Below are 26,551 nucleotides of genomic sequence, written 5' to 3'. Positions count from 1 at the left end.
GGGTACAAACTGAGGTCTGCTTGGCCTTAAATGCTCCCAGCTCTTGTCCCTGGCAAGGCTTCAGCTTGCTTTGGATGCAAATGCAGCAGGGTCTGGTCCCTGTGGGCGACAGGTTATGTGCTGCGCTGGTTCCTCCTCCCTGGGGCCCTCCAGCAGCTCCGGACAAAGAGCATCATTATTTTTGGTCACCTGGATGTCAATGGCAAAGGGCTGATCTCTCAGCAACTACTTTCCATCCTGTCTGTAGAGCTCTACACAGTAATGACAGGCCCTGATGTAGGTCTCCATTAAATCCAGACTCCTTGGAGGGGATGTCACCCCTCCTCTTAAGGTCCACACCAGCACTTCGAGCTGGGAGGACCTCCTGTCTTCATACTTCTGAGATCCTGGTGTGAGAATCAGGGCCCAGGCAATGATACCACCAGGGAAAGGCAGGGCTTTGCAGCCTGTAGAAGGGCAAAGCCCTAGCAGAAAGCAAACCCCTTGCAAAGGAGCCTCATCCCACTCATGTCTTTCCCTCTCTTCTGAGACAAGTGTGATTTGTTTTGTGCTGATTTAAAGAGGACAAAGAGGTCACGCAGGAAGTGAGGAGGGACCCCAGGACTTTGCCTCTGGCCTTGGGTTGTCCTTCGGCTACAGGAAATGGGGAAGAACAGCCACAAACCTGTGGTAGCATCGTGGGTAGCTGGTGCTTACATCAGGGCTGTCCCTTTCCTCCTCGATCCTCTGCCCTCCCTCCCTGGTCCTGCACTGGATAAAGATCCCATATCCCTGTGGGATCTGTGCTGGAGCGGCCTGAAACACCAGGGCTTCTGGTTGGTGGGGAACTTTGAACTTTGCTTCATCTGAAACCAACAGGATGTAGACAGCAGCCGGCCCTCGCTGTGGTTTCAGAGAGTCATGGGGCTGGGCAGCCCCACCGGGCAGCATGGCCTGGATGTGCATCCCCAGGAGCCATGGAGATGCCAGGGTGTTGTTGGGCAGTACTGGGAACCAGTTGGGATGCTGAACCTTTTGCTCCATAGGAAAAAAGATCTGCTCAGAGACAAAACCTGCTCTAAGGTCTTGTGTAGACAAGGTAGAACCTCAGACCCAGATCTTTGGGGCTTTGGTACCTGAGTTAGTCCCACAGCCTGAATCCCGCTGGCTGGGGCTCCCGTGATGCTGTACTAGAGCTGCTGACCTTCCTTCTGCCACGAGCCCTTGGTGTTCTGCTGGGAGCTGGGGCCAGCTTGTGCTGAGCCTGGGTCAAACTTGTACCAAACTGCAAAATAACATATTCTGTGAATTGGTGGTTCCCAAACCAAAGCTGCTGCTTTGGAAAACTCTTGGTTGGCATCGTCCGTGGGGCTTCTGTTGCTTTTCTTGCATTTTGAACAGCTAATGCAAGAAGATGCTTTAAAACATGCTTCAGTAGTCGCAGCGCACTCCCTTTAAGTCACGTTTCCAGACTCGTACTCCCTGCCAAGGCTGTGCTCTCTGCCCCTCCGCTGGGAAACTGCTGCGTGATTGTGGCTGTGTGTGCCAAAACGCTCTCCAAGCCAGGGCGGGGTCTCCCATTCTCCCTCTGGGGCTCTGCTCTTTCCACCCTAAACTGGTTTTTCAAGTCATTTTTTCATATGTGCCTCCATCTCTGCTGCTGCTCACCTGCGTTTGGGGAGGAGCCTCCCAGAAACTGCTCTTTAGCACGCTGCCGACCTTCCCTCGCTGAGTCTTGTCATTCCATCCCGACAGACCGGAGCAGGGAGCCAGCACCCACGACGACTTCGCAGACTCTGGGATACCAGCTGGGACCTCACCAACATGTTCAAGGGAGTGGGCAAAGGCTCCCCAAGAAGAAGTTCCCCCAACAGAGGTTCCCCTGTCAAGCCTAGCAAGTAAGTGTGACTCTTCTCCTCTCTCTAAGCTGTCCTGTGGACCCCAGGGGAAGATGAGGGAAGAGCGCTCAATGCCTCCTAAGCCACCCTAAGAACCATCCCTCTTTGTGGAGCAGCCAGAAAGTTGGGGCTTGCTGGGAGCTGATGCCAAAACATGCTGCCCCAGCTATTGTCCTGTCTTTGGTGGGCTTTGTGTTCTAGCCCGGAAGTATCCGTGCAGCCCCTGGGATGTGCAGTGCCTGCCTGTGTTAATGGAGCAGGGTGGTGCAAAGCCCCTTTTGGGCAGGTAGGATTTGGGAGAATAAACGCAGCCTCTTTGCTTGGGTGGAGCAAGATCTGCTTGATGGTGAAGCAGATACCGGCCTGGATTTGAGATCTCAGGACTTGCTGGTTGTGTGAGATTGGCGTGATGCTGCCCTGCGACCTGGGGTCCCTGGAGAAGGATGCTCAGCTTGATGCTGCTCAGGTGGTGAAGATGGATGAGGAGTGGGTTGGCTGGTGGCTGCTCTAATCCCTCCTGGTGACGGGCTGGGTCTCTGCAGGTCAAGTAGCTGAGGTTGCCTCTTTCAAGCCTACATAAGGCAGCACCAAAGGGATCTGACAGCCATGTCCTGCTCTGAAGACATTTCCTAAGTGCTGGGGACCGAGATTTGTGATGGGGCCAGGATGCTTCCCTGGGAGCCGCATGTCCTCTGGGAGGGGGTGCTGCTGCAGAGGGAGCACCCATCCTGCCCGTCAGCGGCAGCTGCGAACTCAGGGTTATTTTCCACCTTCCCTCGGCAGTTTTGCGTTTCCTAGTGTGAATGGGCTGATTCCGCTGGAATCCCCATCCCCAGCCAGCGTTAGAGGCTGAGCAAATCGCAAAGGGGTTTGTTTAGCAGAGGAGGGGACCTGCAGGGAGAAGGGGGTGCTGGTCCATCACCTGGGCCACCAGCAGCCGCAGCCTGGGACGGCGTGCGTGCAGACACCTGGGTGGACACAGCGCGGTGCTGGCACCCAGCTGCGCCGTTTACAGGGGCCAAACCCACTGTCGGCAAACAGCCACCGAGGAGGGTGGTGGCCCGGTGCTGCCGGGCTGGGCAACGGCACCTGGGACAGGGGCACTCCGGTGAAGGACAAGGTTTCCCAGAGTGGACATGGGGAGCTGACCCTCTGCCCTGCTCTGGGAAGCTTCTGCCTCAGAGGAGCTGAGCGCTCCCAAACTCCTCTCAAGCAGATTTGGGGCCTCTCTGAACGTCAAGCCTTTGTCGGGTCCTGACTGCAGGGAGACACCTCCCCAGAAGCCCTGGAGCTGCGTCAGCCTCTGTTTTTAGCCTTGCTAATGCAACCTGTGCACCTCTCCAGCCTGTGCTACCTTCCAAACCCAGGCTGGGGATTTCACGTGAGGCTTCCTGGGGCAGCTCGCTGCAGCCCCCGCGGTGCTGCGGGAGGGTTTGGGCCAGCTTCTCCGGGATAACTGGAGTCGCATGGCATCCCGGCGAGACCTCACATCTCTTCCCTGTGCAGGATGAAGGCTGGAGCCAGAAGCACGGCGGTTACTGAGCTAGTTGTGCTTGTTTCAGAAGGCACCAACCATCAGACAAAGACTAATTGGTTTGGCCATGGCCCGGGGCTCGGTCAGCGCCCGTATTAGCTGAGAAAATGAAGGCGAATGAGTTCTCTCAGGACCAGCTGCCAGCACACGCTCTGCAGATGGCCCTGAGAAAATGTTGGTGGCCCATAGCTGCTCCTGGTGGCCCTGAGGCCAGAACATCAGCAGCAGTTGAGGTTCCATGCCTCCAGGGCATGGAGTGGGTGCCCATCCTGGCACGGACCCCTAGAGAGGTACCTCATTGTGGTCCTAGGAACCGTGGTGTTGAGCATCCATATCCCAGGTCTGCGCTTGGGGGATGCATCCCAGGCGGGTGGTAAGAAGTGCAGGTTTATCCCCAAGGAGCATCCTTGCTGTGCCTTGCTCTGGGAGGAGGCACAGTGCGGGGCTGGAAGGGAAGACTCCTGAGAAGGTGGAATTGAATCAGATCTGGCTGGACTGGCTGCCCGGGTGCGATCTTGACAAAAGGCCGTGGGTGGTTTTGGAGGTGGATGGCAAGTCATCTCCAGGTTTAATGGTCTCCTGGGATTGCTGCTTCTGCCACCACCTCCCTCTGCTTCTCCCTGATCAGTTTAGAGCAGTGTGGTCCCTGGGGCACAGGCACGGGCTCAGGGGACTAACCCAGTGCTGGTGGGGGATTGTCGGTGGCATGGTGTGAGTGGCTCAGGCTGGTGGATCAGAGCGTGCCTGGACTTCGGAGTGTTGGGGAGAACAGACCCAGCTTTGGGTCTCCCTTGCGGCCAGAAAGCAAAGTCCCCTGGAAGGAAGGGACGGAGCGGGTCGGGGACTGAAAGGGGTGGGTGCTGCGGTCCTGCCCAAACGTGCTGTGGCAGGAGTGGCCGGGAGCAGGGGACAGTCCTGCTCCTGCTGAGAGACACAGGCCCTTGCGTGCAGTTGGACTGTCCAGGAGGCAGAAAGTGGAACGAGAAATGAACCAATTAATAATGATAATAATAGTGCTCTGCGTCTTCTAGGCATGAGGTAGCCCTAGGGAGGAGCTCTGCCCTGGTGCTGGAGCAGGAGGAGCTCTGCCCAGCCTTGCCCGTGGCCAGCTTGGGGCTGCAGCTGTACACGTGCACCATGAGCGGAGTCGGACCCGAGCCCCGGGAGGCCGAGGGATGGATGCCCAATGTCAGCACGGGCAAGACTGTGGCTCCTTGTATCCCACCCGATGCCAGGCTGCCTCTCTGCAGCCTAAGTGTCAGCATCTTCACCCTGAGACTTGGAGCCCGGCTGTGTTCAGCTCCCATTCAGCGAGGGCTTCTCCTGGGGGCAGTGGGGATGGGACAGGAGAGACAACCCCGAGGAAGGGTGGTGATGCATCCATGTCACCGCAGGCCATGTGGATGGGAGTTGGCATGGACAGGAGAAGGTTGCACTCCTCTCAGCATGGTCCGTGATTGCGATAGGAGGGTCTGTGGTGGTTTGGGCACTTCTCTAAGCATGCATGGACCAAGTGGGTTCCTCAACATTGCTCCCACCTTGATTGAGGAGCACGGCAAGGGTGGGAGGCTCAAGCTGAGGACAGCTGGCTTCTCCACTTGTGTATCAGGCCTTACTCTGGTCCTCAGGACAGCATGCGGACACCCCTCTCCTCCCAGGACCTGGCTTCAGGGCTCCTCAAGCATCCAGACTACTCTTGCAGACCTTGAAGTGATTCGGCTGCTTGCAGGGCTGGAGAGCCCCTTCCAGCCTGGCTGCTGGCTACAGGGTCTCAGTCTCCTCCTCTGCCAGGCTTCCTCCCTTGGCTGGCAGGGAGACCTCCTGTCTCTGCACTCCAGGACACAAAGGGGAGAGACCCCTTCTGCTCCTGAAACGATGTTCTCCAGGAACCATCACGTCTTCCTGAAGATCAGGGTGTTTCCAACAGCGTCCTGGTTTCTAACCGCAGGCAGTGCCAAGGCAGCGCAGGCTGGGGGTGGGCACGGCTGAGCCTCTGCAACCATGAGGTTGTTGAGGGCTTTTCACTCCATGGTTTTGTTGTGGCTTGGCCTAAATGAAGCTGATTCGTGTATCCAGCCTTGTGAGCCAAGAGATGGGGTGTCCCAGAGTTTCCTTCAGCCAGGAAGGGGGTGCCACCAGGAATAAGCAGGGTTTTATTGGAAATCTGCCTTCCCTGGGAAGGCTGGATCCTCACTGCTTCCCTCTTGGAGCTGCACAGAGGTATCTGTGGTCACATCACAACGGGGCTCAAACTGGGCACCCCATTCAGGCTCTTCCCAGGCAGGAGCTGAATTCAGCCTGAGCTGTCGGGTGGCTGGTGCTCTCCCCGCATATGGGGAGAGGCGTCCATCCCCTGGGAAGGCGGCCAGCCCTTGACTCACCCTCTCCTCCCTGTGCAGAGAGCCTGGGCAGGAAATTTGGGTGGTGCTCAAGTATTTGCTCATGGGACACCACCTCATTCCAGGCGTGTCGGGGATGAGTGGGAGATTGTGTAACCTCCTGGGGAGGGGGGACCTCCTAGGGCTTCCAGCCTGCTGCAGGCTCAGGCTCACAGGGACCACCCTTTGTCTCCCTGAGTGCTGCAGCTTACCCCAGGGAAGCCATCCATGGGGCACAGAAGGGGTGGGAGGGATGTTTAACAGCATATTAAAGGCAGGTTGCAGCAGACTTCAAGGCTTTGATGATGATGATCATAGAACCATAGAATGGTTTGGGTTGGAAGGGACCTTCAAGGTCATCTCGTTCCAACCCCCCTGCCATGGGCAGGGACACCTTCCACTAGATCAGGTTGCTCAAAGCCTCATCCAACCTGGCCTTGAACACTTCCAGGGATGGGGCAGCCACAACTTCTCTGGGCAACCAGAGGGCGTGATGATGAAGATGAATGTCCTGCTTGAGCTCTCTGGCTCTGTGATCCCTGGAATTAGACCCTGTAGAAGAGGGCGCTGCCAGAATGCAGTGGTTCCCCGTTTACTTCTCTGAGGTGCACTTTGCAAGCAGGGAAGCTGAGGCATGGCTAGGAGATGCTGCCAACCCAAAGGCCCCCACGAGGCAGCTGGGAGCTGCTGTGTCGCAGGCCCCCGCAGCCCTCTTGGGAAATCAAAACCAAAGGAGGAGCAGGAGCAAGGGGACAGGAGGGTGCTGTGAGCAGGAGCTCTGGGGCTGCACCTCCTCCGGAGTTACGCAGGCTCGGCAACGGTCAGCATGGGCTGGGCTGACTCAAAACACGAGCTCCATCTGCGGCATTCCGGTGCTTGGCTTGGAGTGACCGTTGTAACACTCCCTGGCACTTTGCAGTCACTTGGGGCTGTAATAAATGAACACCTCTAGACTTTGGTGTGAACCATGGAATTGCTGGAGCGACGACAGAGCCATTAAGGGAACTGCTTCCCCCTGTCCTTTGCTGGATTCAGGGGCTAGGAAGGAGACCACGTGGCTGGAGGGCAGATGCGGGTGGCTCTGCTGCAGGACAGCACCTTTCTCCTACCTTCCTCCTCCGCCAAAGGCACGGGGCAGGTTCTACCAACTGACCCTGTTCAATGTCCCATTGTCACTGCTCAAACTTTTCCCTGCTGGTCTCGGACCCCAGAGTGAGCAGGTAACTGAGCTGAGCCTCTGCTGAACTTTGTCCCCTCAACAGCCACCCAAGGGCTCCAGGCCCTGGACAATGCTATCGGTCCCCACCCTTCCACCTCTGCTCACCCACATCCTGGCAGCGCTGCACTTGCCCTGCTTCGAGGGTAGGGCCGGCACCGTCCCCAGGGGAAGATGCTATTAGAAGCCACAGGACATGAGGACAAAGGTGGCATTGAGGCTTGTGCTTCCTTGTCCACGGGGAGCTTTGGGGCTGCAGCTGCAGGAACCACCCCGTGCCTTGTGGTGGGCTCTGGGTCCAGCTGTTTCGGCAGGGCTTTGGGTGCTCAATCACAATAACGGTAACAAAATATGGGCCACGATGGTACCTGTCGCTAATGTGATGGCACTGAGGTGAGAGACAATATGGTCTGATGGGGACGTCCAGTGGATCTTCACTGGAGCGAGGAGGGCTGTAGTCGCGCTATGGCCTTGAGAAATTTGTCCCCAAGCCCAGCAAGCAGCACGACTGCAACAGCCCACGCAGTGCCTGGAGGGACTTGTACTCTGCGTAGCAAGTCCTCGCCCACTGCTGCCTGGTCCTGGTGTGGCACTGGGCTCTCCAGCACCTGAACCGCAGAGCACTTTGCATGAAACAAGACCACAGGAAGGGAGTTCTGGGCCAGGGTGAAGGGCCATCTTGCCCACCTCTACCAGCAGCCAAGGGCAGATACCCAGGGAAGCGCCTCCAAACAGGGCAAGCATGTTGTGCTGCCTCTGCAGGGTGCTCTCCTGGCCTCCAGCCATCTGTGGCTTTGAGTCTTCCCAACCTAGACGTGGTGTCAGTGCATTTGAGAGTCCTACAGCAATTTTTTTTCCCCTCTTTTTTTTTTTTTCCTTCCAATGCTTTTTGAATCCACATGAGCTTTTGAGCATCTGTGGTGTCCTGTGGCAAGGAGTTGTGCAGATGAGCTGTGTGGTGCACAAAAAGCCACCTCCTGCTCACTCTGAACACACCACCTCTTGCTTTCACTTGGCTGAAGGCAACAGCCAGGCATCCACCACTTGTAAGCATCCATGCCCTTGGCCACAGCTTAAACTCTTTCTTTGGAGATCAGGAGGACATGGGGGAAAGGCCTGAAGAACTACACCTGTGTCAGGTCCTGGGAAGCAATGAAGAGGGTGAGAATTGCCTTCATCCACCCATCTGCTTTGCTGCTCCCTCTCTCAGGTCCTCAACAAATGAGCTGGCTGTGCTCATCTCCCGCATGCAGACAAATGCTGACCAGGTGGAGAAGGACATCCTGGAGACGCAGTCCAGGCTCAAGCAGGTGAGTTGTGGTGGGAAGGTGAAAGGCTTTGCCTAGAAATGCAGTGACTATGATAGCAGGTCAGGTGTCTGCACTGTGCATCAGCTTGCTGGTGCAGGTTTGGGGGCTGACTCGAGGCTGGGGAGGAACAGAGCACCCCGCTGAGCCTCCCAGCCCCTGGGGCTGCATTCCAGGGCCTCCCAAATTCCAGCCTCTGTGCTTTCTGCTCAGTGCCTCATGCTTCCTGCAGCCAAGGCTGTCTGACCTACAGCAGCACAGCGCTGTGCTCCCAGCAACCCCAGAGGCAGGCAGCCAGCCTGACCCACACCAGTCCCCTGGGTGGGAGAGATGCCGAAGTTGGCAGCTTGGCTGGGCAGATGCTCCCCAGCTTCATCCTCGCACCAGGGTTCCTCTGTGGTCAGTGTGTTGAGCATCCAGGCCCCTCTGCGTTGGCCAAGGAGAGCTTTGTAAGGTCTGTGTGGTCCAGCCAGGCTTTTTGTTTGTGTCTTCCCTGGTCTCCAGGACTCCAGCAATCACCAGAAGAACAAGGCTTTCGAGTTCCAGCTAGAGAACGCCAGGAATCTGAAGGAAGCGGAGACCCTACTGAAGGACCTCTTTCTGGATGTGGACCGTGCCAAGCGGCTGAAACACCCTCAGGCTACTGAGATAGAGAAAGAGTGAGTGTGGGGTGGGGAGGGACAACTGGTGTGATGGGGGCACCAAGCAGCTGGGAACCCCACTAGGACCTACACTGAGCTCCAGCAATTGCCAGGAGAGGCAGAGTTTCACCCTTCTTCCTGTAGACTTTAGCCTTAAAACCAGGGCTTCCACCAACATCCTGTAAAGATAGTGGTGCGTCGAGTGGCTGCCAGAGCGATCGCCCAGTCTTGTTTGTGAGCCCTTGTAAAAGGTACCAGAAAAATGCAGAGCTAAAACATGGCTCTGCTCCCAGGGCAAATCCCCTTTTCCTCTGCCTTTCTTAAAATGAACGCCTTTCGTTCAGGCAAGCAGAGGTGGGTGTTCAAATGGGAGAAGAGCTTCAGCTGGCCTCTGGCGCTTTGCTTCCCTTCACTCTCCAGCCCTTCTAGGTGGAAATCAGGAGGGAGAAGTTGTTTCCTAGCTGGGAAGAGACAGCCCTGATCTTGCAGCTTCCTACTGGGTTTTAATTCCTGAGACAACCCTGGAGATGGAGAGCACCAGGACAAATGCCTCCACTGCTGAAGGAGGCCAGTGTCACAAAGGGACAACAAAGTTTTACTCTTACGAGTAAAAATCTGGGCTCCACAAACCCCACCTTGGTGTTCCCTTTCCAAACTGACACAGAGACATGTGCCTTTTCTCCTTGGCAGCATCCAGCAGCTCCATGACCGCGTGACACAGCTGTGTGCAGAGTACCGGGCCCTCTACGAACAACTGAACATCCCTGATGTGGGGCCCCGGGTTGACTGGGCCAAGATTCTGGACCAAAAGATGGTAACAGCAGCTGGTTTTAGATGTATTTCCCAACTCCTACAAGGCCAGATGATGTCCGCTATTGCCTGTAGGGCTCTGCCAGTCATTGTGTGCTCAGCATCCTGCAGGGACGTCAGGGTGGTGGAAGTAACTCTGGCTAGAAGGACTCTCTTCCCACTTCTTTACACCATCTGGAGGACCCTCTTGATTAACCCCTTCAGATTAAGAGAAGGGGGATCTGGCAGAGGTGACCTGCTGGGGTGAAAGGATGGAGATGGTGATGTCTTCAAGGACTATACAGCCCTACATTCTAGGGTTTCACGCTGCAGGGTCTTGAATACATGGATTGCCCAGTTTGGAGTCAACTTGGGTTCCCTTGAAAGCTGGATGGTAACTATGTGCATCCAGTGCATGTCGCCATGGGAAGGGTGGCTGGTTCAGCTTAGGTTTGTACACCAGGGTTATATGACCTGGTTATCTTTGCCCCTTTGTACGGCTGGGGAAACGGCAACCAACAGCAATCGTGGTAAACAAAAACAAGGTTTCGTCCCTTCCTCCTGGACTGGTATCACATACCAGATCTTTCCATGCCCTGCCAGCACTCACTGAGGTTTCTCCCTGAATTAAAGTCTTTTGCTTTAGTTTCTGCCTAACTCCTTTTACACAGAAACAAGTCGACGCAGGACAATACGGCCCCGGCATGTCAGAGCTGGAAAAGCAAATAGCTGAGCACAACATCCTCCAGAAGGAGATTGAAGCTTATGGCCTCCAGATCAAGAACCTCCGCTCCGGGGTAAGGCACCCTCCGTCCTCTCCGTGCTCCTGTTGACTTTGGTCAGGACCCCGTGGGCTCTGCTCGCAGTCTGGCTGCGTGTCCCATCTGTTCCTCCTCACAGTGGATACCCATCCCTGTTCTGCAGAGGGCATGGGGACACTTGAGCTTGGGCAGATCAAGCCATGCAGGGGCCAGGGAGGGGTTCCTGAATGGTTTCTAAAGCATCTTCCATAAATCAGCTCATCAGCATCTACCACCGATGGTGTTTTGGTAATGTCTTTTTTCTCTCTTTTTTTTTCCTCTTGGTCTTGGCCATGTTGTAACCCAGGACGTGGCAGATTTAAAGAGCCAGTACAAGGACTTGTTGGTAAGCTTCTCGGTGATTTTCTGGACAGATGGGGTCATACATGAGAGTAACACCTTCCCCGATGGACAGGGAATGCCCAGCTCAGGGCAGGAGCTATCTCTGGTCTTGCACAGTGAAGTAGTGTCTCTCGTTTTCTTCCCCCATTTCTCCTCCACTTTGGAACGGGTGTAAATTGAGAGCACACTCACTACCCTCAGGGGACTGCTGTGGGTGAAATCTGTGTCTCTCCTCTCCATGGATCATTGATCTGGAGCTGCCTATGTGTCCGTGAGCGCAGGGGTTACGGATGTGGCAGCAGGAAACCGTGTCCTGGCCCACGGGCTGTTCCAAATCAGGATTGCAAATGCTGAGGCTTGAGCCCATCCCTAATAAGGGCTCCAGAGAGGAAAGGAGCAGCCACACCAAAGGTGGTGGCCAGGAAGATGGTCCTGGGTTTAGCCAGCTGAGCCCATAAAGGTTAATGCCGAAGAACGGCATTAGTGAGAAACCCAGCAGAGCTGGGCCAGCTCTCAGACTGCCCGAGGCACCAGCCCGCACCTGAGATTCTGGTTAGACAAACATATCCTGTCTGTGAAGGAGGGAAAGGGAACGGCAGCCCCATCAGATAAGAGCAAGCGGTGGCAGATGTCTCACCAAGGTCTCTGGGAATCTCCTGGTGAATGTGCAACACAAGCAGGGTCCTGGGGAGGAGGAGGAGGAGGGGAAAGGGGCTCCTCAGGCTGAGCACCAACGCTGTCTCTCTCCTGTGTGCACGAGCAGAAAGCCTCCATCTGGCGAGGGCAGAGCCTGGGCAGCCTGTACCACCACCTCCAGGGCTGCACCAAGGAGCTGGGCTACCTGACGGACCAGCAGACCAGGATCCTGAAACAGGACTGGAGCGACCAAATGATGGACGTCCAGAGCGTGCGTCGGGAGTACGAGGTGAGCTTTTGGGGGATGGCAGTGCGTCCTGGCCGTTGGCGGCTGGCCAAGCCCAGCGTGGAAGATTTGCAGGGTGGATCCCAAGCTCCCAGACATCCACCACCAGCCCTGAGCCTGGTGCATTCCCAGGGCAGTTCGATAGTGCTGGGCACAGAAACAGAGGCAGAAGAGACACACTGGGCCCATGCTGGAGTTAAGGATGAGCCACTCTGTGTGTCCTCTCCTGTCCCCTGAGCTGGCACATGGGACCATACATTAGAGAGCTGTCGGTGAGGCTGTCCACGGTCAGAGGGGAGGGAAGGGCTCAGCGTCATGTCAACCTCAACGTCTAAAGTACAACACCCAGTGACTGCTACGTGCTGGGACCAGGAAGAAGAGGGATAATTGCTTAGGAAAATGCTCTTTGAACGAATACTCTGATGCTCTGTGAGGCCCGAGCGTGTCTCATTTGTTTTAGCTTTGCCTAGCCCCTTCTTTTTTAAAAAACAAACAAACAAGGATGTCTATGCTTTGGGAGCCTTTTCTCTGCTACATGGGGTTTGGTGCCCCAGGAGACCACTCTGTGCTCCCTCTGTCATGAAGTTTCTCTTCTCCTTCAGGACTTCAAGTCCAGTGAGCTGCTCAGCCAGGAGGAGTTTGTGAACCATCTCCAGGATGATGGGGATAGGATGATTGAGCTAAAGCACCCAGCTGTCAAAACTATCCAGGTAGGGAAAGGAGCTCTCCTCCCAAACCCTGTAAGAGAATGAGAGATCCATAATTAGTGGATCAAGAGCCAGGAGACAGGCTGGAAGAGACCTCTTCACCTCTTCTGTAGAGCTGCCGTGTTATTCTTTGCTGTCACACTGTGCCAACTGTACTGCAGCATCTTTCTGGCTGCTCCAGCCCTGTGGGGAGGCTGGGGGCAGAGCAGGGTCTTCACCGCTTCAGAAATCTCCAGGAGATGGTGGCTAACATCTGTGTGCTGGGACCAGTGTGGTCAATGCAGCCATGTTCATGCTGCTGTGAAACTCCATCTATGACACAGCATGACCTCTCCCAGATGAAAACAGCTCCCAACCTCCAAGGTTGTATTTCCAATCCTGCAGATGCAGTGGCAAGCCAAGGTGGGCTCACAGCCACCCACACCACTGAAGCTGAGACCCCTTGAGAAATGGTGGCTGCTCTGCATGAGCCAGGTCCTTGTGGAGTGGTATGATTGCTCAGGCTGAGCATCAGGCAATGCCTGGGAATAGCTTTGCCTCTGCTCAACAGTGGTCTTTACCCTTCGTCTGATCTCTGAGACTTCTGGAGAAAGGTGGTGAGGGAGGTAGGACAGGCTGGAGCTCACTGAGTTGTGCTCTGTCCCACCACAGGCTCACCAGGAAGCCTTGAAGAACGAGTGGCAGAATTTCCTGAATCTCTGCATTTGCCAGGAGAGTCAACTGAAAAGCGTGGAGAGCTATAAGAAGGTAAAAAGCAACGAGCAGAACAGGCGCCGTGGGTCAGGCCAGGGTGGGCAGGCTGGGCTCTGGAAACAGGGCTAGCAAAGGAATGAGGATGGGAGATCTTTTGCTTGCACCTAGTCAGGGTATTTTGGGGAAATACCACTCAAAACACAGTCCTTTAGTGCTGTGGTGAAGGACTGGCCCTCAGCTTGTCTGATGAGCCCTGTTGCAGGCATCGGTGGGTGTGCCAGCCTGGAGAAGAGGGGCAGGGACATGCCTGTCCTTACCCGGGACATGTCTGTTGATCTGGATTATTTGCCTGTGGCTCAGACGATGAAGAGTCCTTGTCCAAGCACACACGCTGAGGGTGGTCTGTAGGGTATTGTGAGCTGGACTTGGAAACAGTGATGTCCTCCCATCCCTGACTGTTTTCCTGCCCATACGTCCAGTTCCAGGACGACACTGAGACTGTGAGCCGCTCCCTGAAGAAGATGAACTCCGACCTGGACACCAAATACAGCAAGTTCAACAAAGACAGCCCTGGGGTGGTGTCAGATCTGCTGCTTCAGCTGGAGGTGAGGTCTTCAGGGCTGGTGGTACTGCCAGACCTAAGGGGCAGAGCAAACATTACAACCTCCCCCATAAACAACAGCGGGGAAAGGGAAGAGGTGGGTAAACGACCCTACCAGGACAACTCATCCCAGCTCAGTGCTACGGAGGGGGAAGGACATGGCAATACTGTGCTCTGGATGCCGAGTCCATGTATCTCCAGAAAGTCCACCCTGCGCAGCAGTGACCCCTGGAAAGGTGCTGGTCCCCATCGGTGAGACACAGACAGGCCCCAGGTCACCATCAGAGTAAAGGAGAAGCACAGGGATGAGCTGCATGTTGTCCTAAAGATGAAACAGTTGGATTAGAGGGCCTGCAGAGAGCGTGAGGTGCTGGCATCCAGGCAGCGGGGAAAGGTCCTCCCATTTCCTCAGCACTCTCACAAGCCAAGGGCAAGGGAGGGAATAAAGAATTCTGACCTCAGGGGTGTGAGGTGCAGATAGAAAAGGAAGGTTTGCCTGGGAGAGAGGGAGGGGACACGTTCAACGCGGTATCTTCCCATGTGTGCAATGCTTTTTGCTCTCAAGAAGTGCCAGGATCTCGGTACCTTCTGACACTGGAATGTGGCCACCACTTGGCAGGTCTCTGTTCCTCTTCCGAGGAGAAAAACTTCTCCAGGGGATTTAGTATGACAGTGTGGGATCACCTAAGGTTAACTCAGGCTGTGCCTTCAAGGGCAGATCTGCTGTGAGCGAAGGAAACTGAGGAGAGCGTTGGTAATGAAAGGGGGAGAAAGGGACATGGAGGGGTCAAGAATGGAGACACTTCTGACTCTGCCCCAGCAACGACCACACAAGGATGGACAACTGGCCCCAGCATACCCACTGTAGTGTGACCCTCCCCCCCTTCCTTCTCCTCCAAGCCTGATCACAACCACTGTGTTCCCTGTTTTGTCTAGAATGAGGAGAAGGCGGTGAAGCAGGTGGAGAAGAGTATCACTGACCTGAAGAGAAGGAGCAAAGAGATCAGCCCACTGAAACTGCGCAGGATGCGTCCCTCCCAGACCCTCACCTTGGACACCCTCTGTGACTGGGATGCTGGGGAGGTAAGAGTTTAACTAGCAGAACCCTTAGACAAGTCAGGCAACTGGATCCTTCTTTGGCTGATCCAGATCTTGGCTCTGTGGTGGGAGGAACTGGCCTGGTGCCTGAAAGCCAAGCCTTTCACTGGGTTTTGTGTCTTTGTCCCAGGTGCAGCTGACGAGAGGTGACAAGTACACTCTGAAGGACAACAGCAACCCGGAGATGTGGGTGGTGCAGAGCAGCACTGGTGTGGTCCAGGAGGCACCTTCTGCTTGCTTCTCCATCCCTCCACCAGACCCTGAGTCCATAGACAAGGTCAATGGGTGAGTCTGCAGTGAAGAGCCTGACCCAGAGAGCCATTCAGACTTGCTCTTAGGTAGTAGCCAGCCTGCCTGCCTCCACTGCAGAGAAAGGGCAGCTGGGAACAGCCCACTTGGCTGTCTAGTACGAAATACCATCTGGAGAGGGATTGTTCCTTGCACCCAAGTATCTTGCCCATGTTCCTGCCGTTCCTCGACAGCACTGCGTGCTGCACGGACCTTGCTGTCAAAGAGTTTTCTGGCAGTCAGGCTTGATTTCTTCACCCAGCCATGTGACTTGCATAGGTTTGACTAAATTCATTGCAGAATCAGTCTGGAGCTTGGGACTTGCCAAACAGGATGGTGTTATCTGTGGTATCTCCTCTCAGCCAGCCCCAGCTTGAGTCTGAGAAATGTTTCTTGAACAACCGTGTAGTCTACTGCCTGGTTGCTCATTCGGGTCCTGTGGTTCCTGCAGGATGGGGTGGGAGTGCAGGTGGCTTTGGCATTACCTTTTTAATCATGTCCCCGGGTGCTTGGAAAGGCCCACAGCCCAGATCCAGAGGTACTAGGGCATGTCCATGACGGGAGTTTGGTTCCCCAGTCACACGGGCACGATTGCTTCGTTGTGTTGCTCTTCCTGAGTGCGTGTCCCTCTTCACACCTCCCACATCAGTGAATCCTTTGGATTTATGGGTTTCATGTGTGTTTCAGAACAGAAAAGGAGAAGTTTGCAACATCCTCCTGGATAACAGCTTTGCAGGTGTTGCCTAGAAAACTTTCTTTCTTTTCAGGCCACATCTGACAACTTGTTTCATTTCCTGGTACTTACTTGCCTTCCTTCAAGCAAAATATTTGTCTGTCTTTCCCAGCCTACTCCACCGTTCGGTCCCTCTGCGTGTATTGATGCCCTGGTGCTGCAGAGGGACAACCCTGGTCTGGCAACAGCCAGGCAAGCTGGGACTTGCTGGTTTTAGAGCGTGGTGGTTAGTTGGAGCACTCCATAGCAGGGATGTGAGCTAGTCTGGTCCTTCAAAGGCTGCTCCTCCTGTTTCCATCAGTCTTTTCTCACCCAGAGGTTTTGGTATTTTAGTCCTTCCAGCTCCTGCTGGTCCCAGCTCTAGTTTCATTGGAAGGGAACCAGCCATATAAATGAGAGTTGGCAGTTCTAGCGCAGCAGCCACAGAAGCAGCTACTTGTACTCGCTTCCTGTGAAGCTGCAAATCACTGCAGCGATATGACATAAATATCCAGCTTTGATAGCTTCTGCTGAGAGTTGGAAACACTGCCTCCGTTGGGAGAAATCAACTGTTCTCACCAACTGGCTGCTCTTGCTGCTGTCCCCCGCCCCTAAGGGACATCTCTGCGCTGCAGCAGGCTGCAGGCTCCCAGCCTGCCCCTGCCTGTGGGAATACCTGCCCTGGCAGAGGTACAAAGCAGGTCCCGGGCTGGGCTCTGCGCGGGCACCTTCCCATCCTGCCGGCTGACGATGCTCCTCTCTGCCCGCAGGCTGGAAGGGGAGCTGAACACGGTGAAGCAGAAGCAGGCAGCGGTTCAGAGCACCCTGAGACGCAGCCACAAGGAGCAGGTTCAGCCCAGCCAGCGAGGTACGGCAGCTGGTGATGCCTTCTCCAAAGCGAGCCCTTGCACCTCCTTTGCAGAGTTCCCAAAGCTGGCTAGAAGCAGAGCAGGTGTCCGGGCAGGCAGAGGTGCCTGTGGGTGGGCGTGAGGATGTCATCTGCGCTATGGGAAAGAGCAGCCGATGGGATAACCGGACTCCTGGCACTGCCAAGGACTCACTGCGTGTCTCGGGCAATTCACTTAAAATCTTTCTTGGCCTTCTCAAGCCTCTGAGATGGACCTCCAGCTCCATCAACAGTTGCAGAGTATTTAGAGTTGCAGGTGGATGTGCCTCTCCATCCTCTCCATTAAGCCTTAATTAAACCTTCTTTGAGATCTGGGTCCCTCGCAGTTCTCTTCCCTGGCTGGAGGCTGTGGATTAAGCAGGCAGCCATGGCTGAATCCCGACCCCTGGCTAGCTGTGTTACTCCCACAGCTGTAGTTCAAAAGCTTCCAGAGAAGCTGAGCAAGGATGTGTCTGTGTAGCATCACATGGATGTGTCTGTCCTTCCTTTGGACTTGAGCTCTGCCTGGCTGGGGCACAGCTAAAATCCTTTTCCTAAGCTTTTGCCATGGGTAGGCACACACGTGCACACGATGCTCTGTGAATTAGAAATGTTAACTGACCCATTAATGGTTGCATCAAAGCCCCATGCTCAGGAGAAGCCGTTGTCCTTCAGAGCTGCAAAACACAAAGGGCAGAGCTTTGCAGCAGGGCTGTCATGGGAGGGAGATGGAGCTTTAGGGACCATGTATGGGAGAGCTCGGGGAAAGGGCCGTGCACCAAGCCTGGGATGGCAGATGAGAAATGGGAATTAACCTAAGCTGTGTCTTGCTGCAGCTCTGTCCGAGACCCTCCCTGCAGTCCAGGATGATCCCCAAGCTGACCAGCTTCTCAGTAGCCTGGATCGTGTTGGCAAGGACCTGGTTCAGGTAGAGAAGGAGGTCTTGAACCGAGTGAGGTCTCCAGTGAACTACAGCGACCCCACAGATGACCTTGCCAGGAGGATCAAACACCAGAAGGTGGGTGCTGCTGTGGGTGGGTTGGAGCAGGATGAGTTTGGTAGCGCTGTGTCCTTGGCCCAAAACAGAACTGATGTAGGAATTACACAGGAGACGACAGCTGGTGCTTCGAAGGAGAAGCCTGTGCAGCAGTCGGAAGGGTTTCAGGCTGGTTAAGCCAAACCCTAGAGAAATGGAGGTACTTCCCGTGGCTCAGCTCTGTAGCAAAATGGTCCATTCGTTTCGGAGCATTGGACCAGATGCCAGTTTTGAGGAATCCTCAGCCGTGTTGTGGGGATGCTGTCGCCCTTCACTCTCAACTCTGTAGCATAAAAGATAAGAATATAGAGGGAATTAATCCAAGGATCAGCTCTGGTTCACCTGATGGGGAGTACAGACTGGTAGATGTGAGTGGGACAGGAAAAGAGGCAGCACCCTGGACCCCCCTCCTTTTCTCTGGGATAAGGTCCGGGTCTGTAGTAGTTCAGCTTGTTACATCTTCATCTGTGGGTATTTATCTGGCCCTGGCAGAAGGATGGACTCAGGCAGGTAGGTTTCTTCCATCTTTGTCTGTTTTGATCTCTTTCCCACACCCTGCCGATGCCAGACAGCCGTAGTCTGGATGGGACCGTGCCCCAAGGGCCAGCACCTTATGAGAGGGCTACCGCACCCTCAGCCCCACAGCCAAATCCGCCCCTGAGGGAGACACGTTTTCGCAACAGCACTGTTATGACTGTGTTCGGTGACTCTGCTCCCATCTGATGTGCCAGGAAACAACAAAGAAACTGGAGAACCTGGGGGCAGCCAAGGATGCCTTGCAGAAGGAGTGTGAGACCTACCTTTCTAAGAAGCCCACCAGCACCTCGGCTTCCCAGCTCCCTGTCTCATTGAACGCCCTCAGGAGCAAATACAACGATGTCAATATGCTCTCCAGCCTGTACAACGAGAAGTGAGTGGTGATGGCAAGGCCTGATGGGGGTGAGGGGTAGAAGTCCTTGCACAGAGGCATCAATACAAAAGCATGAGAGAAAATGTGTTTGGTCTACGTGGGCATTGGTTGAGGTCTATCTAGCCCAGGGCAGGTTGGAAACCTTCCATCCATCATCAAAGGCACCTCTGAAGGACTTCCTGTATGGAATCTGTGGTCAGATCCCCTCACTGTGAAAAGTCCGCCACGATGGGTGTGTGTCCCAGCTAAGCTGTGTGCAGTGAAATGCAACACATCTGATTTCTGGGCAGCAGGACAGTGTAGTGAGAGCATATTGCTTGTTCTCTGCCTTGCTGTAGAAGCTCCGATGTTAAATAAGCTTAGACAATAAGATTTAATTCTTTTCCCCCTTCCCCAAGGGCTGGGGGGAGGAGGGTGAGTGAGCAGCCATGTGGTGTTTAGTTGCAGACTGGGTTAAACCCCAACACAGGCAAAATCAGAGAGAAAAGGAGAAGAATGGGGTCTTCTGTAGCTAACCTTGTCCTGTTGTTTCTCCCTTCCCAGGGCTAAGGCTGCCCTGAACTTGGAGACTCAGATTGAGAACGCAGACAAGATCATCAGCACGTTTGAGGCCAAGCTGGCTCAGGATAGCATCATTCCTGCGTCCCCCAATGCGCTGCAGGATCGAGCCAACGATCTGCAGGTAGGGGAACATCAGGTGCTGTGTTAGGGAAGGGAGATGTCTGAGCTCAGGTAGTGATGGTGGGGACAGGTGGACTTTGCTTATTTGAGCACTCTGAGGCACCAGCGATGAAGCCTTTCTAAGGACTTGTTCCTTGAAGGCTTTATGTTGGTGTTGCAGGCTGACTTGCACTCACGACCTAGCAGAAAGCTCTGTCCCTCCCAGGGTGCCTTTGGGGTCCCTAAAATATACAAAGAACCTCTTAGCATCCACCCTCTGTTGCTCTGCCACACACCCATCCCTATTCTTTCCTGCTCCCATTCTCCCTGCCCCATCATTAGCTCTCACCCTTGACTCACAGTGACCCTTTTTTGCCTTCCACAAAACATCTGCCTTCTGCTCCATGCACCATCCAACCCACCTTGCTTCCCACCTTCTTTACTGAATAAGTCCCCCTGCTCCATCTCTTCCGTGTCTATCTTGGAGACCCTGACTAGCCCCCAGGTGCAGAGCAGTTATTAACAGTGTTAAGGAGAGTATTTCTGGTTGATGCATCCACTGGTGCTGACCTGGAGGTATCTTGCTCACCTGCAGAAGATGAAGCGGGACCTGGTGGCCCAAGAGGACTGTGTGTTGAAGCTGAACCGGGGGCTCAAGGATGCTGAGCACAGCTGCAGCGCCGTGCAGAACAACTTCCAGGAGTACTGCCCTGACCTGCCCCGGCAGAAGCGGGAGGTGCAGCTCCTCAATGATCGCTACCATGCCGTTGCGGACCAGCTGGATCAGCGGTGAGGAATGATGGCATCAACTCTGCTCCTCTTAGCTAACATGGACCAGCATTAGTCAGTCCCAAGAGTTCATCACTGCAGGACCCTGATTCTGATGACTATTGTGCAATAGTGAGGACCAGATCTGTCCTGCTGTGTCGTTGCCACCTTCCTGTGCACAGCACAGGCTTTGAGCTCCCAGATAGCTATGAGAAGGCAGTCTTAGGTAGCTGACTGCTGGCCTCTGCCTGACCTGGTGACCTACCCAGAGACCCTGGTGCTTCTCCCAGGCATTTCTGCCTGATGCCTGCCTTCTTCCTTCTCTCATCTGCCATGCTGTGTTCATGCTGCAGTAGCAAACCTAATGTGCACAGAGTTGTGCTCTCTGCTGAGAGACCAGTTGTCACCCACTTATTTTTGTTATCTTGGTGTTTGTTGTGGTGACATTTTCACCATAGTGTCTTTTTAGGAACTTGCACGCGAATCTTAGCCCTTCCCCTTAATGTTTCTCTTCACCTTTGTGCTGTGCAGGGAGAAGACCCTCAGAAACATCAGCCTCACTTACCAGCAGTTCCAAAACTCCAATGAGAACCTGATGTTCTGGATGAACAACCTACCCAAGCACCAAGTGAAGACCACCGACGGGCCAAGCCAGATCAATTATAAGATGCAGGCACAGAAGGTGTGTTCCAGGGCAAGCATTGTTACAGGGATGGGGAATTTGCTTGTGAGCAGTATGCAAAATAGTTCCAACCAGCTCCTAGTTGTGCCTTCCACCTGCCACAGTGAATGAACTAGAAGGAGACAACGGATTGCAGCCCACAGATGACGTATCTTGCCCCACTGTGTTCATCTAGAGCGCTGGTGTCCTCACCTGTGCTAGTCACATCCAGGTTGATGTCTTCTCCATGGAGAGGACACACCCAGATCTTGAAAGTTTGCAACTTGGGCTGAGATGGTGCATCTGGGTCCTGCATCTTTCTCTCCTTGAACAGATCTTAAGCTGACTAGCTCAGATGACGAGATGTGGAGGTCTCTGTATTGACTGCTATTGATCTCATACATGATAAATCAGTGTGGCAGGTCCTGGGCAAGTGAAAGTGCTGCTGAGATCCTCTAAAGCCCTGGAGACTCTTCTTAAATATCTTCCTGTTCCCACCATTCCCTCCAGTACTAGACTGAGCTGCTGCTCTTGGCTGCAGGAGTATTACTGGGTTGCTGTATTTCAACCTGTCCTTAACATCGTGTGTGTCTCCTGCAGAGGCTGGTGGAGGAGATCAAAAGCAAGGAGCCGGAGAAGAACGCAGTGGTCAGACTATCCCGGAACGTGCAGTCCACTCTCAATGTACGGCTGGGTTTTCCCATGTAGCACTCCCTTTGTGTCTCACCCCAGAGATCCCAACTGATTCTTCCATTTCTGCTCTGAACAGGACTATGAACTCCAAGCAGGCAAATACAGCTCTTCTCTGGACCCTACCCTGACCGACTTTGCTGCAAAGAGGCTGCGTGTGACCCCCCTGCAAGAAAGCATCCAGGCCCAGGTAAAATGTTAAGATGAAGGCATGGAAACCATTGTCTAGCTCCTGACCCAAGCCTCATGTCCTCTGCAAGGCCTTAATCCACTCTTACAGCCAGAGCTGATCATGGTCCTAATCCCAAGGACAAGTGTCATCAGGGATCTCTCTGTGAGGCAAAGCAGCACACAAGATCCAGAATTAAGGGTGCGTCTGGTACCTTTGGTTGAGATTGCTGATGATGCCTCCTTACCATATTGTGTGTGAACATAAACCTTAACAGCGTAGGTGTGTGGGGACAGGACTGAGCCAGTGCTCCTATGTGCTCTTCTCGATGACACCCCAGTGCTCCTGCATCACTGTGGGCTATTTGCCGACTGCCATCCACGTGTGGCCCAAGGTGAATTTGGAAGTCTGGACCCTGTGTAGGCTAACAGGCATTCAAATAAAGGGGACAGGACCTCCTGCATGAGTCCTTAGACTCTAGTCTCTCTAGCAAGTCAGATATGAAGACACTAATCCCTGGAATAGTCCAGTACACAAAGTGCATCCAGGTGAAAGGAGGGGTGGGAGAGTGTGCCATCCAACAGGGCTGTGTCAGGGTTGGGGGGACAAGCTCTCACCACTGTTTCTTTTTCAGGAAAATGATGTAACCAAGCTCTACATGGAGCTGGCAGCAGAAAATAAACAGCAGCTCAGCCGGTTGGAGTTTGCCAAGAAGATCGTTGAGAAGGTACACAGCAGATTGCTGACAGCTTTGGAAAGATATTTCAACCCCCAATCTAGAGTACCCCCATCTTGCCATTTAGTGCTTACAACCTTCTGGAGCCACTTCAAAGCAATAGGACAATAGGACTTCTATGCCTTCCTACGGCTTGCTTCACCTGTAGGAAAGGTCTCTGGTTTGAACAGCTTTCAGTGTGCTCAGGAAGGACAAGAGATAAAACTGAGGTGCTCAGTCCCATAACCAGCTGCACAGTGGGGTCTGGCCATGTTACCCTCCCTCAGCTGCAGGTACAACAAGGTAGCACAAAGCACCTTTGTGTGCTGCTGCTGCTCCTCCATAACAAGGGGAAGACACACCAAGTCAGTTGCTTGAGAGGGTGGGAATGTGTCCTCGTTTGCCATTTACAAACAGCCTTATTTGGAGGCTCCCTGGGGTTTCTGTACCTGTTCTGTCTCCTACTGTGCCTTATGATGGAGAGGGCCTCTGCACCAGATTCAAAGAGTCTGGTTGGGAAACTTGGTTTCCCTGCTGTTTGGTTTTTTAATTCTTTTTTTGTTTTCCCTTGCAGAAGGAAGTTCATGAGGACATTGAGGTTGTACGTGAGCAAACCCAGCAATCTGAAAACAAAGGCACAACAAGCAGGGAATCTGAGGGGTTGAAATTGCAGCTGGAGGAGGAAAGAAGGAAAGTGGTGAAGACTGAAGAAGACCTGGAGGAACACAGAAACAAGCTGCTGATGTTGAAGACTCAGAAGCCCGTTGAAAGAGTGGAAGAAAAGGAGGTGATAGAATATTACAGAGACCCACAAGTGGAGAGCAGCCTGTCTAAGATGGCACAGCAGATTGAAGAGGAAGGCAAAAAGAGACAGAGCCTGCAAGAAGACATTGAAGTGATGAGCCGGAATCTTGCCCAGATGGAGAGTGAGAAGAAGGTCATTCCTGCCCAGCTCCTCACCAAGGAGATCACAAAAATTGAGAAAGATCCAAGCCTGGATAGTCAAGCAACCAGTCTTCGTCAGGAGATCAAACATCTTCAGGAGGAAAGCTTGGCTGCTGCTTCTGAACTTGAGCAGCTTAAGAGAGAGCTCCACATGCTGGAGCGAAAGCAGCCCAACATCCGAGAGAAAGTGGTGGTGAAGGAGTTGATCAAACTGGAGAAAAACCCAGAAATGCTGAAGTCTGTTAGGACCCTGCAGATACAAATTGATGAGGAATCCTTCAAGAGGAAGTCTGCAGAAGAAGCAATAGTGAAGGTGAAGAACAAGATTGAGGAGGTGGAAAGACTAATTGAAACAGCAGAACCCAAAATTATTGTCAAGGAGGTGAAGCAGGTAGAGCAGGACCCAGAGTTATTGAGAGAGTCTTCCAAGCTTAAAACTCTGATTGAAGAAGAGAGGAGCAAGAACTTGATGCTTACAGGTGAGCTGGGAGAGCTGCAGAGCCAGTACAGTATCGCAGAGAAGCAAAAACCAAGGGTAGAGATTAAAGAGAGGGTCAATGAGATTTTCCTGGTGGATCCTGAAACGGAGCGGCAAATTGCACACCTGAAAAGGGAGCTGCAGGAAGTTACTCTGAAAAGAACAAAGATTGACAGTGAAGTGGAAGAGGCCTTAGCAGAGCTCAATGTCCTCAGGTCACAGAAACCAGTGGTGGAGCTTAAGGAGGTTATAGAGGAGGTGGTGAAACATGAAAAGAGTCCAGAGATTCTTAGAGAAATTGATAGACTGAAACAACAGCTCAATGAACTAGTGAACACCAATGGCAGGACCCAAGAGCAGCTCATTAGGCTTCAGGGTGAAAGGGATGAATGGAAGAGGGAGAGATCCAAGGTGGAAACCAAGCTGGTCAACAAGGAAGTCATCCGATATGAGAATGATCCACTCTTGGAAAAAGAAGCTGATCGCCTCCGTCAAGAGGTGCGTAACATGTCTCAAAAGAGGAGAGCTGCAGAGGATGCAATCTATGACTTGCAGAATAAATACATGCTACTGGAGAGGCGAAAGCCAGAGGAAAAGGTAGTTGTTCAAGAGGTGATACTGACTCAAAAGGATCCAAAGCTCCGAGATGAGCACAACAGGCTGAGCCGGAGCCTGGATGAGGAGGTGAGCAACAGGCGTCGTCTGGAACGTGACGTGCAACAGGTTCGTGCGCTGGTGGAAGAGCAAGAGAAGTTGCTCAACTTCCAGGAGGATCGAAGCAAGAGGCTTGCATTGGAGAAGGAGATGAGACAAATTACATTGAGAATAAAGGAGCTGGAGGAAAGCCCAGCCCCAGTGCAAGAAAAGATCATTATGGAAGAAGTGGTCAAGTTGGAGAAGGATCCAGTCCTCGAACAGTCTGCCAGCAACCTGCGCTTGGAGCTGGACCGTGAGAAGATGGAGGTGCTAAACTTGCAGAGAGAATGCAAGAACCTGCAGATGCAAGTTGATGTCCTACAGAAAACAAAATCCCAGGAGAAGACCATCTACAAGGAGGTGATTCGAGTGGAAAAGGACAGAGCATTGGAGAGTGAACGTGCACGCATCTGGGAGCTGCTGAACAGAGAGAGAGGAGCCAAGCAAAAGGCAGAAGAGGAGGTACGGCGGCTCAGGGAGAAGATCGAGAGAGCTGAAGGCATGAAGAGGACATGGGCTCGTGAAGAGACAGAGCTGCAGAAAGCCAGGAATCTGGCCATCCAGGAGAGGGCCAACTTGGAGAGTGAACTGCGGGAACTGGAGAGGCAGAAGCAGCAGAAAGTCCTCTTCCTTCGGGAGGAGTCCAAACTGCTCAACCAACGGACTGAGAATGACAGGCAGAAGAAGAAGCAGCTGGAACACGAGTTTTCCCTGCTGGAGGCAGACATCCTCAGGGAGAAGGACCAGATCTATAACAAGGAGAGGGTCATTCGAGATCTCCAGTCAAGGGTCAACCGGGAAGAAATCAATCACGAGACCCAGATGAGAGAGACGAACCTCTCCACCAAGATCTCTATCTTGGACCCTGAGACAGGGAAGGATATGTCCCCTTATGAGGCCTATAAGAGAGGTATCATAGACAGAGGACAGTACATCCAGCTGCAAGAACTGGAGTGTGACTGGGAGGAGGTCACCACCCTGGGCCCAAATGGAGAAGTCTCTGTTCTCCTTGACAAGAAAAGTGGGAAGCAGTATTCCATCGATGATGCGCTAAGGCTGAGGAGGATCACAAAGGAAGAGTACCAGCTGTATCGGGATGGCAAGATTCCCATCTCTGAATTCGCCTTGCTGGTGGCTGGGGAATCCAAGCCTCCTCTATCCCTCTCTATTGGCTCCATCATCTCCAAATCCCCACTTTCATCACCCACCACCCACCAAACCCAAAACTTCTTCCCCCCACCCTCGCAGAAAGGCTTTTGTGATGACACATCCCCCATCGCTGGGGTGTATGATACCACCACCGACACCAAGTACAACATCAAGACTGCTGTTGCGAAGAAGCTGCTTGATCCCATGACAGCTCAGAAGCTCCTGGAAGCCCAGGCTGCCACAGGAGGCATCATAGACCTCATTTCTAGGGACCGGTTCTCTGTCCACAAAGCAATCGAGAGGGGCCTAATCGACAGGACCTACATGCAGAGGCTGCTCAATGCCCAGAAAGCTTTCACAGGGATTGAGGACCCAGTGACCAAGCGAAGGCTGTCTGTGGGGGAAGCAGTTCAGAAGGGATGGATGACCAAGGACAGTGCTTTCCCCTACCTGGAGGTCCAGCATCTAACTGGAGGGCTCATCGATCCTAAGAAAACTGGTCGCATCCCCGTGCTGGAAGCTGCCCAGACAGGGATGATAACAGCTGACTTGGCCAACAGGCTCCAGGATGAGTCCAACTATGAGAAAGATCTCATTGACCCTGTCACTAAAGAGAAGATAAATTACAAGGAGGCCATGGCCCTCTGCCAGAAGGATTCACTGAGCAGCCTCCTGCTGCTCCCAGCCGCGTCGGAGGGGTATCAGCGGTACCACCAGGCAAGCCGTTCCCCCAAGCTCTCCCGGTTCAGGCATTGAATGGATTCAGGCATGTACTAGACGTGGTTCCTTCAGGAGTTCATCCCTTCAAAACACCTCTCCCCACGGAGGCAGCAGCGATCACGGGGACGGAGCGTCTAGCATTTAGGTCTGCATACTCTTCTGT

At 53.7% G+C, this 26,551-nt stretch overlaps 1 protein-coding gene across 1 annotated transcript; it reads left to right on the top strand.

The window, feature by feature from the left end:
* Positions 1-1,803: 1,803 nt before the first annotated feature.
* Positions 1,804-26,424, top strand: EVPL (envoplakin). Its single transcript, XM_086624124.1, has 22 exons — positions 1,804-1,877; positions 8,216-8,315; positions 8,817-8,971; positions 9,644-9,767; positions 10,414-10,539; positions 10,850-10,888; positions 11,648-11,809; positions 12,409-12,516; positions 13,165-13,260; positions 13,686-13,811; positions 14,744-14,890; positions 15,036-15,190; positions 16,676-16,773; positions 17,628-17,809; positions 18,559-18,737; positions 19,281-19,419; positions 19,993-20,186; positions 20,697-20,847; positions 21,427-21,510; positions 21,596-21,706; positions 22,320-22,412; positions 22,975-26,424. Exons 1-22 carry the CDS (start codon positions 1,804-1,806, stop codon positions 26,422-26,424), a joined length of 6,093 nt encoding a protein of 2,030 aa, XP_086480250.1.
* Positions 26,425-26,551: the final 127 nt, after the last annotated feature.

This window comes from Tauraco erythrolophus, chromosome 20 (genome assembly GCF_009769465.1).
Source record: "Tauraco erythrolophus isolate bTauEry1 chromosome 20, bTauEry1.pri, whole genome shotgun sequence".
Taxonomy (NCBI): Eukaryota; Metazoa; Chordata; class Aves; order Musophagiformes; family Musophagidae; genus Tauraco; species Tauraco erythrolophus.
This window is presented reverse-complemented; position numbering and strand designations above follow the sequence as displayed.